The 15,567-nt window shown below is 45.6% G+C and overlaps 2 protein-coding genes across 2 annotated transcripts; one reads left to right on the top strand and one right to left on the bottom strand.

Moving 5' to 3' along the window:
* Positions 1 to 3,770: 3,770 nt before the first annotated feature.
* Positions 3,771 to 11,268, bottom strand: TMEM38A (transmembrane protein 38A). The gene is made up of 6 exons (XM_058040967.1): positions 11,039 to 11,268; positions 8,937 to 9,093; positions 7,837 to 8,021; positions 6,206 to 6,293; positions 5,982 to 6,099; positions 3,771 to 5,736 (listed from the first exon to the last, which is right to left on the bottom strand). Exons 1-6 carry the CDS (start codon positions 11,160 to 11,162, stop codon positions 5,521 to 5,523), a joined length of 888 nt encoding a protein of 295 aa, XP_057896950.1. The 5' UTR covers positions 11,163 to 11,268; the 3' UTR covers positions 3,771 to 5,520.
* A 99-nt stretch (positions 11,269 to 11,367) lies between these two features.
* On the top strand, positions 11,368 to 13,985 carry SMIM7 (small integral membrane protein 7). The gene is made up of 5 exons (XM_058040834.1): positions 11,368 to 11,422; positions 12,092 to 12,133; positions 12,220 to 12,272; positions 12,850 to 12,940; positions 13,342 to 13,985. The coding sequence occupies exons 1-5, from the start codon at positions 11,397 to 11,399 to the stop codon at positions 13,355 to 13,357; spliced, it is 228 nt and encodes a 75-aa protein (XP_057896817.1). The 5' UTR covers positions 11,368 to 11,396; the 3' UTR covers positions 13,358 to 13,985.
* Positions 13,986 to 15,567: the final 1,582 nt, after the last annotated feature.

Genomic DNA, 15,567 nt, shown 5'->3' on the forward strand with positions numbered 1-15,567 from the left:
AGTAAGAATGCTAACCTGTCTGGAGGCAGCATACAATGCTCTTAGAATAAGATAAGCAGAAGATTAATGATTTTTTTGTGGACTAAGGAATGTATCACAAGGGGTCTGTGGCTAGGCAAGGGGAACTGTTTCTTGGAGACCTTGTTGTGAATCGCATGTATAAAAAGGGAAGCACCCATACGTGAAATTGGGGGCTCGGACTTGGGACATTAATCCACCGGCTCCCCGGGCCCTTAATAAAACACCCACAAAACTTATCCGAGTTTTGTGTCACTTATCAATCGGGCAACATTCCTGGGTGGAAGCAGCTCACACTAAATCCAAACTCCCCTTGAGACCTTTCTGGGAACTCTTGTATAGATGTATATTCTGATTTCTCGTTATTTGGACAAAGAATTAAAATTTAAGGCCATAGGAAATGCCATTTTATCCCAGATTTACCTTCCTTAGCATCCTCACAGGGACCATTTACACCCTCTGTGAAAAATGCATGTATTTTATGATTGGCTTTTCGCAAATATTCAAATGAATATTATATGTGTTGTGTTAGAAAGTAGTGCTGTATTAATTCACTTGAGTACTGTGTTAAATATAGTTTTAGGTTATAAAAATTGTTAAAATAGAAACTGTGCTGTGTAAGATGCTTTGTTTAAAGGAAAGGACTTCCAGCGAGATAGCAGCCACAGGACACTAAGTCTTTCAGAGAAAAAGAATTTATTGCCCTCTTATCAGAAGAAACAAACTTCTTCCCACCTCGAAGGCGCTGTTGGGATTCAGAGGAAGAAGCTGAGGATGACCAGACAGAATCCTGTGTTTGAATGGAATTTATGCATCATGTATGAGATGTATGAATATGCAACAGGTTATTGCTTTTAAGGGTTAATCGTCTGTGAACTGTGTCTTTATTTTGCCCAGAAAAAGGTACCCAGACTGTGTGTAACTCTTTGTTTTTATTGTCTCATATTGTCCTAATTCAAATTGTCCAAATTGTTATTACTCTAATTGCATTACTATTTTTTAACCATTTTACTACTATCAAACTTTTAAAATTTTAAAAACAAGCGATTGGCGTTTTTCACACCCTTCAAAGAACAGCACAAGAACCATAAAACACAGAATCATAGCTAAGGGCCAGAAAAAGCTGAAACACACCAAGCTCTAATTTTTAATGCTTTTTTTGTGCCCTTAAAGCACCATGAACAGGCTGCAGGAAGGAGCAGGCATTTGGCAGCTGATCACCTGGCAAGTGATAAAAGGGAAAACTTCTGTAGAGCTCAGGAGGCTGCCAAGGTAACTTCCACCTTTATCCTCTGGGTCTTTCTGCTTTGCTGCATTATATAATTCGTTTATTCTTTGGACAAAGCATGCAATAATGTAAATATTGGCATAATAGCAAAAGGAAAAGTGGAAACCAAGAACACTGGTTGCTCTGGCTTGGTGCTCTTGCACTAGCTTTGCCCTTTCTGAAATTCTTCCCTTTGTCCTCCTCTTTTTGTTACTTCATTTACTGTGAGGAATTATTAATGCTCTGTGTAAATTGATCCCCTGGGTTTGTTTGTTGTTTTTTTTTTTTTTTCTTTTTGTTTTAAATTACAAACACACAAGGCCTGTGGAGCTTTCCCTATCTGTGGAGCTGATCTGCCACCGTGGAAAAGCTGCAGGCACCGAGTTTGGCTCTGCGACAGGAAAAGGGAAACCTGTCAATCCACATGAAATGCTGAAACAGCAACTGAAACATTTGCTTTTCCCAGCAGGCACCCAGGGCCTCTTTGAGGATTAAACCTACTGCTAAATTTAGCCGGGTCTCACTGGAGTCCGTATCAGAAGTTATCAGATCAGGACATCTCTGGAGGGAATGACGTCTGTCCCTGCAAGGCTGAGCCCTGCCAGGCTCCTGTCCTGGGAGCTGGGAATGTTCTGTGGAGGAACAATTAATCAAAAATGATTTATTCCCACAAGGTGGGATTCTTCAGAGGATGGGAAAAACCTGCTCTCATCAGCCTGTTCACATATTCACAAAATAACCCTGACCGGAATGTCACAGGGTTAAACCACCTGAATTATTGTGACCCATTCTTTTCTGAGCTGGTTTTCTTAGTTTAAATGCAATTTACACTCTCATCTGGTCTAAATTAAGGAGTGTTTATGAACATTCTAAGAGTTAAATCTGTGGGGAAGGGAAGGGAAGGGAAGGGAAGGGAAGGAAGGGAAGGGAAGGGAAGGGAAGGGAAGGGAAGGGAAGGGAAGGGAAGGGAAGGGAAGGGAAGGGAAGGGAAGGGAAGGGAAGGGAAGGGAAGGGAAGGGAAGGGAAGGGAAGGGAAGGGAAGGGAAGGGAAGGGAAGAGAAGAGAAGAGAAGAGAAGAGAAGAGAAGAGAAGAGAGAGAAGAGAAGAGAAGAAGAGAAGAGAAGAGAAGAGAAGAGAAGAGAAGAGAAGAGAAGAGAAGAGAAGAGAAGAGAAGAGAAGAGAAGAGAAGAGAAGAGAAGAGAAGAGAAGAGAAGAGAAGAGAAGAGAAGAGAAGAGAAGAGAAGAGAAGAGAAGAGAAGAGAAGAGAAGAGAAGAGAAGAGAAGAGAAGAGGAGACCCTTCAAAATATAAACAGGTTTTGCAGATTCTTGTTTGGGTCAATTGGCTGTGTCATGATTTCCTCATCATTCCACCTCTGAGCTGTGCAAATAAATTATTCCATCCCTTTAGAAACACCCCATTCCCATTCTTTTTCTGTTTGGAGCAGATCCTGAAGGAAGGAAGGGTCTGGAAGGGGCAGGTGGGGTTTCCAGAGGTGCTGGAGCAGCTCTGTGAGGTGCTGGAGCAGCTCTGTGTCCCCCACAATTGTGCAGCTTTTCCAAATCCCATTTTTGCTCCTTGGGATGAAGGGCAGCAGGCTGGAATTGCACCAGCCTGGCAGTGCTGAGCCATGGAAATTCAAGACAAGTTCCATTTCCCTCACTGGGAAAGGCTTCACCAAATGGAATTTGTGATTCCTCTGTGGCTGTTGTATTCTCTAAATTAATCCTGCTCCTGTTGGGTACTCTGAAGGCGTTCAGAGCTTAAATTTTAACCTCCTTTGGAATATTTCTTCTCTTTGTGTTTGATTAGAAGCTGTGATTGGACTCCGTTCAATTTTATTCAGAATCCAGATACTCTGAAGAGCAAAGACTGCACTCAGAGAGCAGAGCAGCAGCTACAGCACCACGCTAAATATTCACTTCTGCAGAGAATTTTGATTTTTTCCCAGTTTTCAATACTGATACTCCACATAAATCTGCTGGAACTCTGTGTGTGTGTGTGTGTGTGTGTGTGTGTATTTACCAGTCACAGGTGAATGCCCTCCTCCCTCTTACAGTGACAAAAGGAAAAATACAGACAACTGGTATGAACAACAAGGGAGGCAATTCCTTTTTCAAGGAATAAGGAATTTTCAAGGAAATTCTCAAGGGAATTTTTAAGGGAATAAGGAAATTTCAAGGGCATTTTCAAGGAGCTTTTCAAGGGAATAAGGAAATTTCTAATTTATATTTATTCTTATTCTTAAATTTCCAATCCCTGAAATCTGAAGCTATCTGCTCTGAGAACACCACAAACACCTTTTACCCTGTTATTTCCATTCCTAACAGTTGCAGACACAGCTGCAGGACATTCATTCTTATCTCCTCCTTCAACCAGAATCATTTTGTCCCCAGGTCCTGGTGCCACAGAGCTCCTGCGTGGCTGGGAAGGGTAAAAAGCAAACAAACACAGAGATTTCCTCAGGTGCCACTGGACAATCAGAGTTCACTTCACAATTTTTTTATTTGTTGACAGCTTTTATAAAACAAAATTCCCCTTGGATCAGACACCTCATAGAACATTTATTTCAGCCTCGTGCATGCTCGTGACACACCAGGCTCCAGCAGAGCAGCACCTGCAGGAGCAGACAGAGCTGAAAGCAGAATTCCTGCTCTCTGCTCAAGGGGAGGGAAACTCACAACATTAAGGCACTGTCAAACCCCAAACCCACACATTTGAACTTTCCTCCTGGCTTTTTCCCCTGCTTGCACACAGGGAGGGTTTCTTATCTTTAATTAATTAACCATCAGCAGTTTTGAACAGGGACACACACACACACACACACACACAAACCCTCTTTTCTCTCCAATCCTGTTTCCATTCCCAGCTGCAATGGAAACAGCAGCAAAAACCTCAGTGCCAGGGATGGAAAATGCCCAGTGCTGCATCCCCAGGCTTGCCACTGCCCCTGGGGTGATGCCAGCCCTTGGAAGATGCCGTTGATAAGAAGAAAGTCAGTGATAAGAACAGCTTTGGACTACTCTAAAAGCCAGTGTAACACAAATGAGCTGACAGAGCCCTCCTGAGCCATGCAGGGCAGTTCAGGTTCTTCACTCACAGGGCACAAGCTGCATCCACAGCCCAGCAATTTGGCCCCAGGGGACCTGCAGAAGGTAATCGGGATTTTCAGCTGATTTTTATCAGTCCTTTAAGGTAGTTTTTCATCAGCTGGTGTGAAATGCCCTGCTTCAGCCTTTTAATGTGAATTTAAGAATGTAGGAAAGGTTTTTCCTGCCCCCAGGGAGTGTTCAGGATGTCCTGGAGCACTCCAGGATCACCAAACCAGCTGTGGGCTCAGGGCCACAACTAAAAGTTCCAAAAAAAAAGGCCAAATTCAGGTCCTTGCCTTAGGTGCCCTGGCAATTACAAATAAATAATAATAAATACTTACACTCACACACACTCTTCCTGCATCCCAGAGGATCACAAACAAACCAGAGCCATGCTTCTCCCCTGGTTCAAGGTTTTGAGGTTGGGGTGGGACTCAGCAATGCCACACACAGCCCAGCATGGTGACAGTGCCAACACTGGCACTGGCAGCACTTCACAGCTTCAGAGCTCCTGCAAGCAGACCTGGCTGAGCAAATCAATGTCCTGACCATCAGAATGAGAGGGAACTGAGGTGAACAGGGTTTGGCTCAAAGGCCATGTCATTATTGCATTTAAAATGTCACATTGCTTGGACATATGGCAGCTGTGGGAGCTGGGATAAACCAGAGCAGGCTCATACCAGAACATTCAATTTCCTTGAGTATGAAACCTGATTTTCACATTGTGCCTCAACAGTTTGTTGCTTTGGCAGACACTGAAAAGGTCAGTGAAAATTCCAAGGAACTTAAGAGTTGCAGGAGCACAAACCATTCATAAATAAACACAGTGAAAGATTTTACATCAATTGAAAATGCTGCATCAGATTTGGTGCCAGTTTGGGAAGTGGCACCCACTCCCCACCCTGGCACAAACCTCCAAATCCCTGAAAACCTGATCAGAATAGAGAGAGGCAGAGACCAAGAAGCAAGCAGCAGCACAGAGAGCAAAAATGAAATTCAGGGACCCAGCTGGCAGTGTCCTGGCTTCCACCTCTCCTCTGGGAGTCTGAGAGAGACGGACTGGAGCATAAAGGAGGTCACAGGTGGCTCTGAGACTCAGCTCTGGAAGAATTTTCTTGGCCTATTTTCTGCGCCGTCGCTTTTTTTACTCAGCTTTTTTTGCCTTCCTTTTCCTGGTGCCTTCGTTCAGCTCCTCTTTGGACTTGGCAGGAGGAGGAGGAGGAGGAGGGTGGGAAACCTCGTGGTGGTCGTGGTGGTGGCTTGGGTGGCCACTGGAGACAGGGCCAAAGAGGACAGGGCAGATGAGGTTCTCCAGAGGAGCAAAGGGTGAGGCGTGGGAGTGAGTGGCCGTCATGAAAACCTGCCAGGCAAAAAAGGAACACTCAGAGATCACACAGAGCAGGGAAATTCTGACCTGTGAGCATCCTCCTCACCCCACAGAACCTCCCTGCTGCTGCATGACTCCAGGCACAAGGAGCTGCTTGTGTGATGGGAGGATTCAGCATTGAATTTCCTGAGCAGGTCCTACAGACAGTGAATCCTGCAGTGGCTCAGGAAGGTGAATATTCCCACTTTAGGTTCTGTCATTTGCTGCTGTAAACTTACCTTGCAGACTATCATGAACATGCTGAAAAAGAAGATGAGGTTGGCTTCAGAGATGGGGAGCCAGTGGGTCTGCTGCAGGGTGAAGAGGACTGTGCCATACAGACTGGCCTTTGTAGGGCTGCAAGAGAAAAAAAGGAGATTTTCTGAGAGGTTTGCACCCAGCCCTGAGTGGTTCTTTCATTTCATTCTTCACCTGGCTGGGAATTTCCAGGCTGCTGACTTACAAGGACATATGAAGAATTTCATTTGTTTCAGGCTTCCAGACCCCACGCAGCAGCTGCTCAAAGTTTGACATCAAGGCCACACCAGAACCTGGGAGAGAGAGAAAGCTGTCAGAGCTGGAGCTGCCACAGGCAGAAGTCAGCCTAAGCCAACAGAGCAGGGCAAACGCCTCCCTGACTTTCCACCAAGTGGATCCTGACTCAGGGAAAAGGCATTTGCCTCTTGCAGTCACTGATGCTCAAGTGCTTGCTCCAAACACAACCTTAAAGGCAAACTGACTGGCAGAACCCCCTGAAAAGACACAGGTGAGGTCAGAGGCAGCACAAACACCTGCACGGTGAGAACCTGAGCCCACACCTGTCACTGCCATATTTTCTGAAAAATCCCTTAGCCAGGATTTCTTCTCCTGGGAAGTTGAGCAGCCTCAGAGAAAAATGAAAACAATATTACCTCCTTTGCTTCTCCTGTGTTTTGCTGCTTTGGAATGTGGTTTGGACATTGTTTACCAACAGATAAATGTTTGATGGGTTTCATGTGAATTGTTTTTGCTTAATGACCAATCATGGTACAGCTGCATTGGGACTCTGAAAGGGGTCACAGATTTTCATGATCATTCTGTCTGTATCCTTTCTCTATTCTTTAGTATACTTTTAGTATAGCATTCTATAATATAATAAATATAATATAATAATTCTATTATTTTCCATTCTATTCTAATTGTAATATATATATTATATAGATACTATATATTATAACAATTATGTTATATTATAATTCCATATAGTTATATTATATATTATAGTAAATATAATATAACACAATACAATGTAATATAATAACATACTACATTATCATTGTAATATATATTATATATAATATAGATATTAGATACCATAGTAATATAATAACTATACTATAATATATCTATTAAAATTATATTATATAATAAATAATGCAATATTATAGATTATAATAATTTATATATAATAATTATATATAATATAGAATATATTTAATATACTCTATATTATATATAATTAATATAATATATATAATATACATAATATATATTAATATATATAATATAATTATTACATATATGATAATTATATATAATATAGAATAATTTATATACAATAATTATATCATATTACAATTGTAATGTATATTATACACGATATTATATTATATCATATTATATTATATCATATTATATTATATTATATTATATTATATTATATTATATTATATTATATTATATTATATTATATTATATTATATTATATTATATTATATTATATTATATTATATTATATTATATTATATTATATTATATTATGTTATATTATATTATGTTATATTATATTATGTTATATTATATTATATTATATTATATTATACTATATTATACCATATTATACTATATTATACCATATTATATTATTCTATATTATAATAATATATAATAATACATAAATATGATATTATTATGACACGACATAATATAACTTATCAGCCTCCTAAGAACACGGATTCAGATTCCGCATTCCTTCCACCACCGGGGCACCCCAGAAAACACAACACCCTCTCTGCTGCTCCCCCTGAGCTGTCCCCACACCATCCCAGGTGTCACCTTTGAGCCACCCCGTGGCCATCATGACGAACCAGCCGTGGTGGTACAGGTGGTGGGCGTGGTGCACCCCGGCCGAGATCTTGCGCACCCGCACCACCTCCTTCATGGCCACCAGGATCAGCTTCACGGGCAGGAAGCTGACACACTTGTAGAAGAGGTTCATGGGGCAGAAGAATATCAGGTACCTGCAAAAAAAAAAAAAAAAAACAAAAAAAAACACCCCACGGGTTTGTTCTGATCTGGGATGTCTGCGGAGTGTGGCGGATTGAGTTGTGGCGGGTGAGGGGAAAATCTAAAAATAAAATATTTCCTGATTTCATGGCTAATCCTGGAAGGAAACCATCATGCAATAAAGCCTCTCTACAGCAAGAGCTGAGTGAGCGCTCAGTAACTCAGAGAGCCCTCACTACTAACACTCCATCTTGAATAAAACCCAATAATTTTAATTCAGAATCTTTTTGAAGTTTGTGTCTTGTATGGTCCAGAAGCATCAGCTCATAGAGAACAAGAAGCTACATATACTGAAATTATATTACAGACAGAGGACAGATTTCAAACACTCCTTTTTCCAAAGACTGCCATATTTTTCAGCCCTGAAAGAAGATATTTCCCAAGTATAGAAAACTAGATGGCTGATTTTCCCTAGTATAGAGAACTAGATGGCTGAGGGATTTATTCCGAGACTTCTATTTATGAAAACCTCATTCACAATATTTCCCAACAATGCTCATTCTGCCAGGCAAAAGCACCTACAGCCCACACACACTGGGGAAATTAAAGCTCCATTTGTGCACATTTCACCAACACAACAAATAAAATGCCCCCAAACCTCCAGGACGTGCCATCCCTTGCCCCGTGTGGGACCCGTGGGTGCTGCTGCTCCTGGCTCAGCAGCACCTGCTATGAATAGAAGTGCCCCAGCCCAGATAATCACAGCATTAGGCAACTGGGCAGGGAAACTGGGAACCAGAGCCAGGAGTGCCTCAAAGGCAGCCTCAGCCCACCTCTGGTGTCCCCAGTTAATCCCAGTGGGATCAGAGCTGTGTCCCACAGGGAGAACATCTCCCCCCTCCACACCAGGAGGGCTGCAGGGCACTCACCACACTGCTGTGGCCAGGATGACACTGGAGTTGTGGCTGAAGTAGGCAATGGGAGCCTCTCCCAGCAGCAGGTCAGCCAGGATGTAGCTCCCAAAGCAGTGGAGCATGGCACAGAGCCAGGAGGCAAAAGGGCTCCTCCGGGACATCTCCACGGCTCCTGTGGAAAAAATTGGGAATCTTGGAGTCACCAGTGGTGAAAGGGACCCTCAAGGCCATCTCAGAGAGAAGCAGGAACTTCAAGACCCAGGAAGAGAGAAGCTGGAGGTGCGTGTTCTCCCACAAAGCAACTCAAAGAGAAGCGCTTGTAAAACAAAATATAAAAGTGAAACCCAAACAAGCACCAGAGACACCAAGAACTGACCACAGCCTGCAGATCCCCCAAAGATCTCACACGAATAGTCATTAGAAGTTTATGAACTGGCTGAGAGATTCTCTCCTTCATTCTGCTACCATAAAGAACATTTTTTCCCCTTGAAATCAGTGTCTTTTTACAGTCTAAAAATAAAATGCATACTGGTACCATTCTCTCCACTGCTTCAACCTAGGTGCCCTCAAGAATTCATGAACAATCTGTTCAGCTCTTTCATTCATAAGATAACCTGCAAAAATAGAACAGGAATTCTTAATCTTTATTTGAGAGAAGAGGATTTGAGGGTTCTACCCCACTCCTGTGCTAGTCTGGAAATACTTTGTGGTCTCCTCCCACAATCTGCTATGGCCTTTTTTTAAATTCCTGTAGCAATTTTCGTCCACCTTTGTACTTTTTCAGGGAAACCTCCCAATAATATCAATTCTGGGAAGTTCTTTCACCACCTTAAAATACTCCAGAATTTTTTGTGATTTTTTTTTTTTTCAGATACAAAACAGTTCAGTGAGCGGACAAAGAGCGAAAACACTAAAAATGTTATATCAACACGATTACCTGGTACCCCTTAAACAGCAGTAAGAGGATCAGCATGAGCCAAAGCTGTGAGTGCCCAGGCTCTTCCATCCTCGGGGACATTTGAACCAGCTGAAAACACAGCGGCAGCGAGACAGCTGCAACAGCAGGGACATGAAACTGGTTCTATAGGAACCTGAGGTTTAGCTTGAGGCTTAAATTTAGCAACACTTGTTTTTCCTTGGCTCCACGAAGCCATGCTGTCTCCAAGGGGGAAACAGGACGGTTCTGTCCTGACACTGATCCGCAGCCCATAGCTGCGGGATGGGAGCACTGCAGGAATCTGGGGAAAAGCACACCCCGGCCTTATCCAGTCCCAAGCGGATTGCTGGGCTTGCATATGTTTAAAAGCTATTTTTGTGAGGGCTGCCTGTGAATTGTTCGGTTCAGGGCTCCATGCTGGAAGGCAGCTGGGAGCGATCAGGGCTGGAAAGGCAGCGCTTGTTTACAGGAGTTTAAGGGGAACAGCGTGTGGATTGTACGGCTCGGAGGTCACACAACATGAGGTTTGAAAATCACTCCTGAGCTCAGGGGTGGATTTCCCTTCAGTCACTGTGCAATCACCGGGAAACTGCTCAAAACAGAGCATGAGGAGTGCACACATTGTCAAAAACAGAGGGAAAGGGGCGTTTGGGAAAGCGAGGCACAGCCAGGCCGTGACAAAGGCAGAAGGTGAAAGCCAAGGCACGGGTCTATCGATCTGTGCAAGATAAGCCCAAGAGAACAAACAAAGCAAGGTCAGTTATGGTTCCTGAGAACAGCTCAGGGCATGGTCCAGAGGGTGGGAAAAAACCAAGGTTTTACTTCCAGCCGTTTCGTATATAAATAGGAGGAAGGTGCTGCCACAAAAATATTCAAGCCAAGGGATTGGCCAGAAACGCAACTCTGAGTCCTGGGGCGGCAGCCAAGTGACCGAACTGAAACACCCCAATGCTGCCGGAATCCAGCCTCAAATAAAACCCAGGATTATTGCTCAAAATCAGAGTCACGGGTTCGCGGGGGTTTTTCCTGCTTCATATTTAGGCACAGGTGTCGCAGCTGTGACACCGCCTGTGACAGGCGGCACAGGAGAGGCACGGGCAGGTGGCAGGACCTGTTGGTGCGGGCTCTGTGCCGGTACCGGAGCTCCCCCCGGGGCCCCCCGGCCAAGGGCCGCACTCACCGGGCTCGTACTTGAGGTAGAGGACGGAGATGATGAAGTAGGCGGTGTCGAAGAGCGGGAACACCGGCAGCGCGGCGAAGGCGGCCGCCAGCTCCCCGAGGGGCAGCGCCTCCGCCAGATCCATCGCGGCCCCGGAGCGCGGCTCTCAGTCCCCGGTTCTCGGTTCCCTGCCCCGGCCCGGCAGCTCCGTGCGGGGGATGCGGGCGGCGCTGCCCGGCCCGGGCCGCTCGCTCCCCGCCGTGTCCGGGCGCGGAGCCGCCGCCGCTGCGGAGCCGCCGCGGGGAGCGCAGGCGCCGCCGGCCCGGGCAGCGCCCGCCCCTTCCGCTTCCCCCCGGCCCCCGGAGCCGCCGCCGGAGCCATGATCGGGGACCTGCTCCTCTGCGGGTACCGGGGCCGGGAACCGGGAGCGGCTCGGCCGGGTTAGCCTGGCCCGGCTGTGCCTGACCCTGTTCCCGTCCCGCTTCTCGGCCCCTTTCCCCCTTCCCGACCCTTCACATCCCCGTTCTCCCTTCCCGACCCGCTTCCCCGGCCTCACTCCATTTCCCCGTCTCACTTTTCCTGTCTTTTCCCCTTCTCTCCCATCCTTACCCTTTCCCCGTTCCCCTGCCTTGACCTCTTTCACCATCCCCGACCTTTTTCCCATTCTCCATCTCCGTTCCCCCTCCCTACCCGTTTCCCCGTCCTCACTCCCTCTCTCCCTCTTTTCCCGTGCCCGTTTCGTTCTTCCCCCTTTCCTCGTCCCCCTTCCTCCCTCCCCAACTCCTCATTCCCCATCCCCGACCTTTTTTCCCCATCCCCATCTCCTCTCCTTGCCCCTCTCCATCCCCGACTTCCTTCCCCGTTCCCCTTCCCCGACCTCTTTCACTATCCCCGACCCTTCTCCCGTTCTCCATCGCCGTCCTCCATCCCCTTCTCTCTCTCCCTATTTTCCCGTGTTTCCTTCTTCTCTTTCTTCGTTCCCCTTCCACCGTCCCCAACCCCCCCTTCTCCATCCTCATTCCCCTTCCCCGACCCTTTTTCCCCGTCCTCTCTCCATCCCCGTCTCTCTCGCAGGACGCTGCTGGTGAACGCCGGTGCCGTGCTCAACTTCAGGCTGTGAGCGAACGGGGAAGGGCGGGCAGGGGAACGTGGAGGGTTTTTTTGGGGGTTCACCTGCCTGACACGACCCCTGTGCCCCGCAGGAGGAGGAGGGACACGGAGGGATTCGGAGAGGAGCAGAGGGAACCCACGACCGGTAACGGAGGGGATGCGGGAGCCGGGCACGGGACACGCACAGGAACGGGATTTTCTAGAGGAAATCCTTGGCCAAACCACAGATTTTCCACCCATTTTTGTTGGATGTGAACTGCTGTGGGAGTGGAATAACTGGTTTATTAATTGTAAACTGAAATGAGAAGAAACACACGAAAAGCACATTTCTTTCAGTATTTTTGACTTGTAGGTACCTATGCTATGAGGTAACGCTCTGCTCACTCCCTGATTGCCATTTCCACGTGGATCCACCAGTGTTGCTCCCTTGTAGCTCTGTTTGCTGGTTAAAAATCCCAAAAAGCCTTTTTAGGTCTTCCCTTTTTCACAGTGTGACCCCTTTTTTATAATTTTTTTGTAGTTTTCCCACGTCTCCTTACAAAGTTGCACCAAACAGAGCATCCATCCTTCACCTACAACCTCAGATTTCAATCCAAACTTTTTGTCGTGTTTTTTAATTTTGTTTTCCCCTCTCAGAGTTGCTTGTGATTTTCAGGCAGAGCTGAAAATGTGACTTTTCAGGTGTGTTTTTCATATCAAAAGCTTCTCCTCTTGGATTCTAGGTGACAATATCAGAGAGTTCTTGCTGAGTCTCAGGTATTTCCGAATCTTCATTGCCCTGTGGAATATCTTCATGATGTTCTGCATGATTGTGTGAGTAACCCTGTGCAGCATCTTCTCACTTATTGGCACTTTTCTTGCACATACATCTCTTTTCACCTCTGTCTCTCCCACTCGATTTTTCCACAATTCTTTTTCACTTCTTTATTTCAATTTTCAAATGTGGGTTGATCTCATGGGGTTTTTTATGCTAACGTGAGCATCTGTAGTGCATGAAAACCACCTGTGCCAGCACCTGAGCCATTCAGCCTCATGCTGAACGTTGTTTTTTGGGGGTTACTCAAAACAAAAATCACCTGGGTTTAAATTGGGGGATTTAAATTGGGGGGGTTTTTCATTTTGGGGTGGGGTGGAAACCCACCAAGTAAATCAGCCTTGCACTGGTGTGGCTGTTTCTCACCTCTTTTTTTATTTTATTTTTTTGTATCCCCCAGGTTATTTGGATCTTGAAAGCCACTCATGGACACATTGGAGGAGACTTTTGGCTGGCAACAAACTTTTCTAGAAGTAAAAGGTCCTGCTGCTCTCCAGCTGCAGCTCCATGGGGAGCTGGGACGCGCTCGTCCCCTCCAGGTTCCTGCTCTGCCAGGGCTTGGAGCCACAACCTTCACACAAATTATCTCAGCTTCACTCAAAGAGAATTTTGACTTGGTTTTCTAAGCTCTGAGTTGAGAGCAGAGGAGAATTGAAGCCAGTTTTAAACCATTGCCTTGCCAGTCCCAGCTGGGGCTGTGCCAGCTCGAGTTCCCCCTGTCCAAGTCACAGTCCTGAGTTCTCAGTTTTGTGTAAAAGTTGAGCAGAGTGTTCTTGTAACTTCTCACTATTCCATTTGTTTTGTTGGAGGTGTTAAAAAGGAATATTCAAGGAAAAAAAAATTCCATTCTCACTTTCTCCCTGTTTTTCCAGAAAAAAATGCTTTTTAAATTAATATTTCAAAGATTTTTTTTTCCTAAGCAATATGTAAGGGATTTTGAATGGGGAAAAATGGCAAAAATAATTCTCCAAGCCAATGTTAAGAGATAATTTTGGAATAATCTTGGATTTGGTTGAATAAAGTTCTATTTAAGGGTAAAATATATATTTGATGTCATGTTCATTCTGTTACAGGAGAAATTGATTCTGTATTGGTGTATTTTGGGAAATTGAAGCTATTCCTGTGATCTGTCTGGAGTCTTGTGTTATTTATATTAACTTTCTGACCAACAGTTTTTCCCCAGAATCACCAAGATCATTTAAGAGTGAAGTACTGAGAATCTTTTAAATCAAACTGTAAACTGTTAGTGGGACTTCCACAGCTTCAGTTTCTTCAACTGTTGAGGAGAAATCTGATTTAAATGATTCCCTGGCACAGGTTTTAGGGAGTATTTTGAATTTTTCCTGATTGTGAGATGCAAGTGTTGGACACCTGCAGCGTTTTACTTGAGTCACCTTCTTGGTTGAACTGAAGTTTTCACCTTAATGAAACATGACAGGGGAAGTGTCATTTGAGGAGGCTGTAATGAACCCAGAGAAATGTACAGACAGGTTCCTTCAAGTGTGGTTTGAGCCATCCAGAAATATGTACAACCTTTGGTTAAATTTAAACATATTCATTGCCTGTAATTTTGGTATATTTTAACCCTTTCCTGATTCTTTAGAATGAGACAAAAAGAAAAAAGTGTACTGCCAAATACAATACAGGGATTTAACCAGTATAATTCTTGGGAAACATTTTAGTGCCTAACCTTCATTAAACCAAGTGTGAAGAGAAGGGTGGATGTGGCATCACTGTGTGTGTGACCTGCTGGACAGCCCTGGGCTCAGCTTTTTTTATTCTCCTTAGATAAATGATGACTTCATGATGACAGAGAGTTCCACTGCTAAAGGAATTCAAACAGTTTTATCACCCTGCACACACCGTGCGGCTCCAGAGCGTGCTGGCCCCACAAGACTCCAGTTGTGCAAAAGTTGTGATTCAGCTTTGAAGCAGCTGCTTAAAATAACGAAATCATAAGTCAATTTTGAGCTGCTCTTAAATGCTGTGAACCACTTCTACGTGCTTTGCTGAGCACAACACCCCTCACCTTCCTGGCCTGCGGGGGGGTTTATTCCCGTTATTTATTTCCATTATTTATTTCTCTCCGCTGGGTGCTTGGTGGGGTCCACTCTTCCCCTCACGGCTCCCCGTGGCAGCGCCCTCTCCTCCAGCTGCTTCCTGCTGCCCCCATGTCCTCCAGCATGGCCCCTGTCCCCTCAGGGGTCCCCGTTCGCTGTCCCCGTGTCCTCCCTGTCCCCTCGGGGGTCCCCGTTTGCTGTCCCCAGTGTCCCCTCAGTGGTGCCAGTTCGCTGTCCCCAATGTCCCCCAGCATCACCCCTGTCCCCTCAGGGGTCTCTGTTCACTGTCCCCATGTCCCCCCTGTCCCCTCAGAGGTCCCCGTTCGCGATCCCCATGTCCCCCAGCATCGCCCCGTCCCCTCAGGGGTGCCTGTTCGCTGTCCCATGTCCCACAGCATCGCTCCTATCCCCTCCAGGGTCCCCGTTCACTGTCCCAATGCCCCCCCTCTCCCCTCAGAGGTCCCTGTTCGCTGTCCCCATGTCCTCTTCAGGGGTCCCCGTTCGCTGTCCCCATGTCCCCCACCATCACCCCCGCGTCCCCCTCTCCCCGTGTCCCCCTTTCCCCC

The sequence above is a fragment of the Melospiza georgiana genome, chromosome 26 (assembly GCF_028018845.1).
Source record: "Melospiza georgiana isolate bMelGeo1 chromosome 26, bMelGeo1.pri, whole genome shotgun sequence".
NCBI classification, from domain to species: Eukaryota; Metazoa; Chordata; class Aves; order Passeriformes; family Passerellidae; genus Melospiza; species Melospiza georgiana.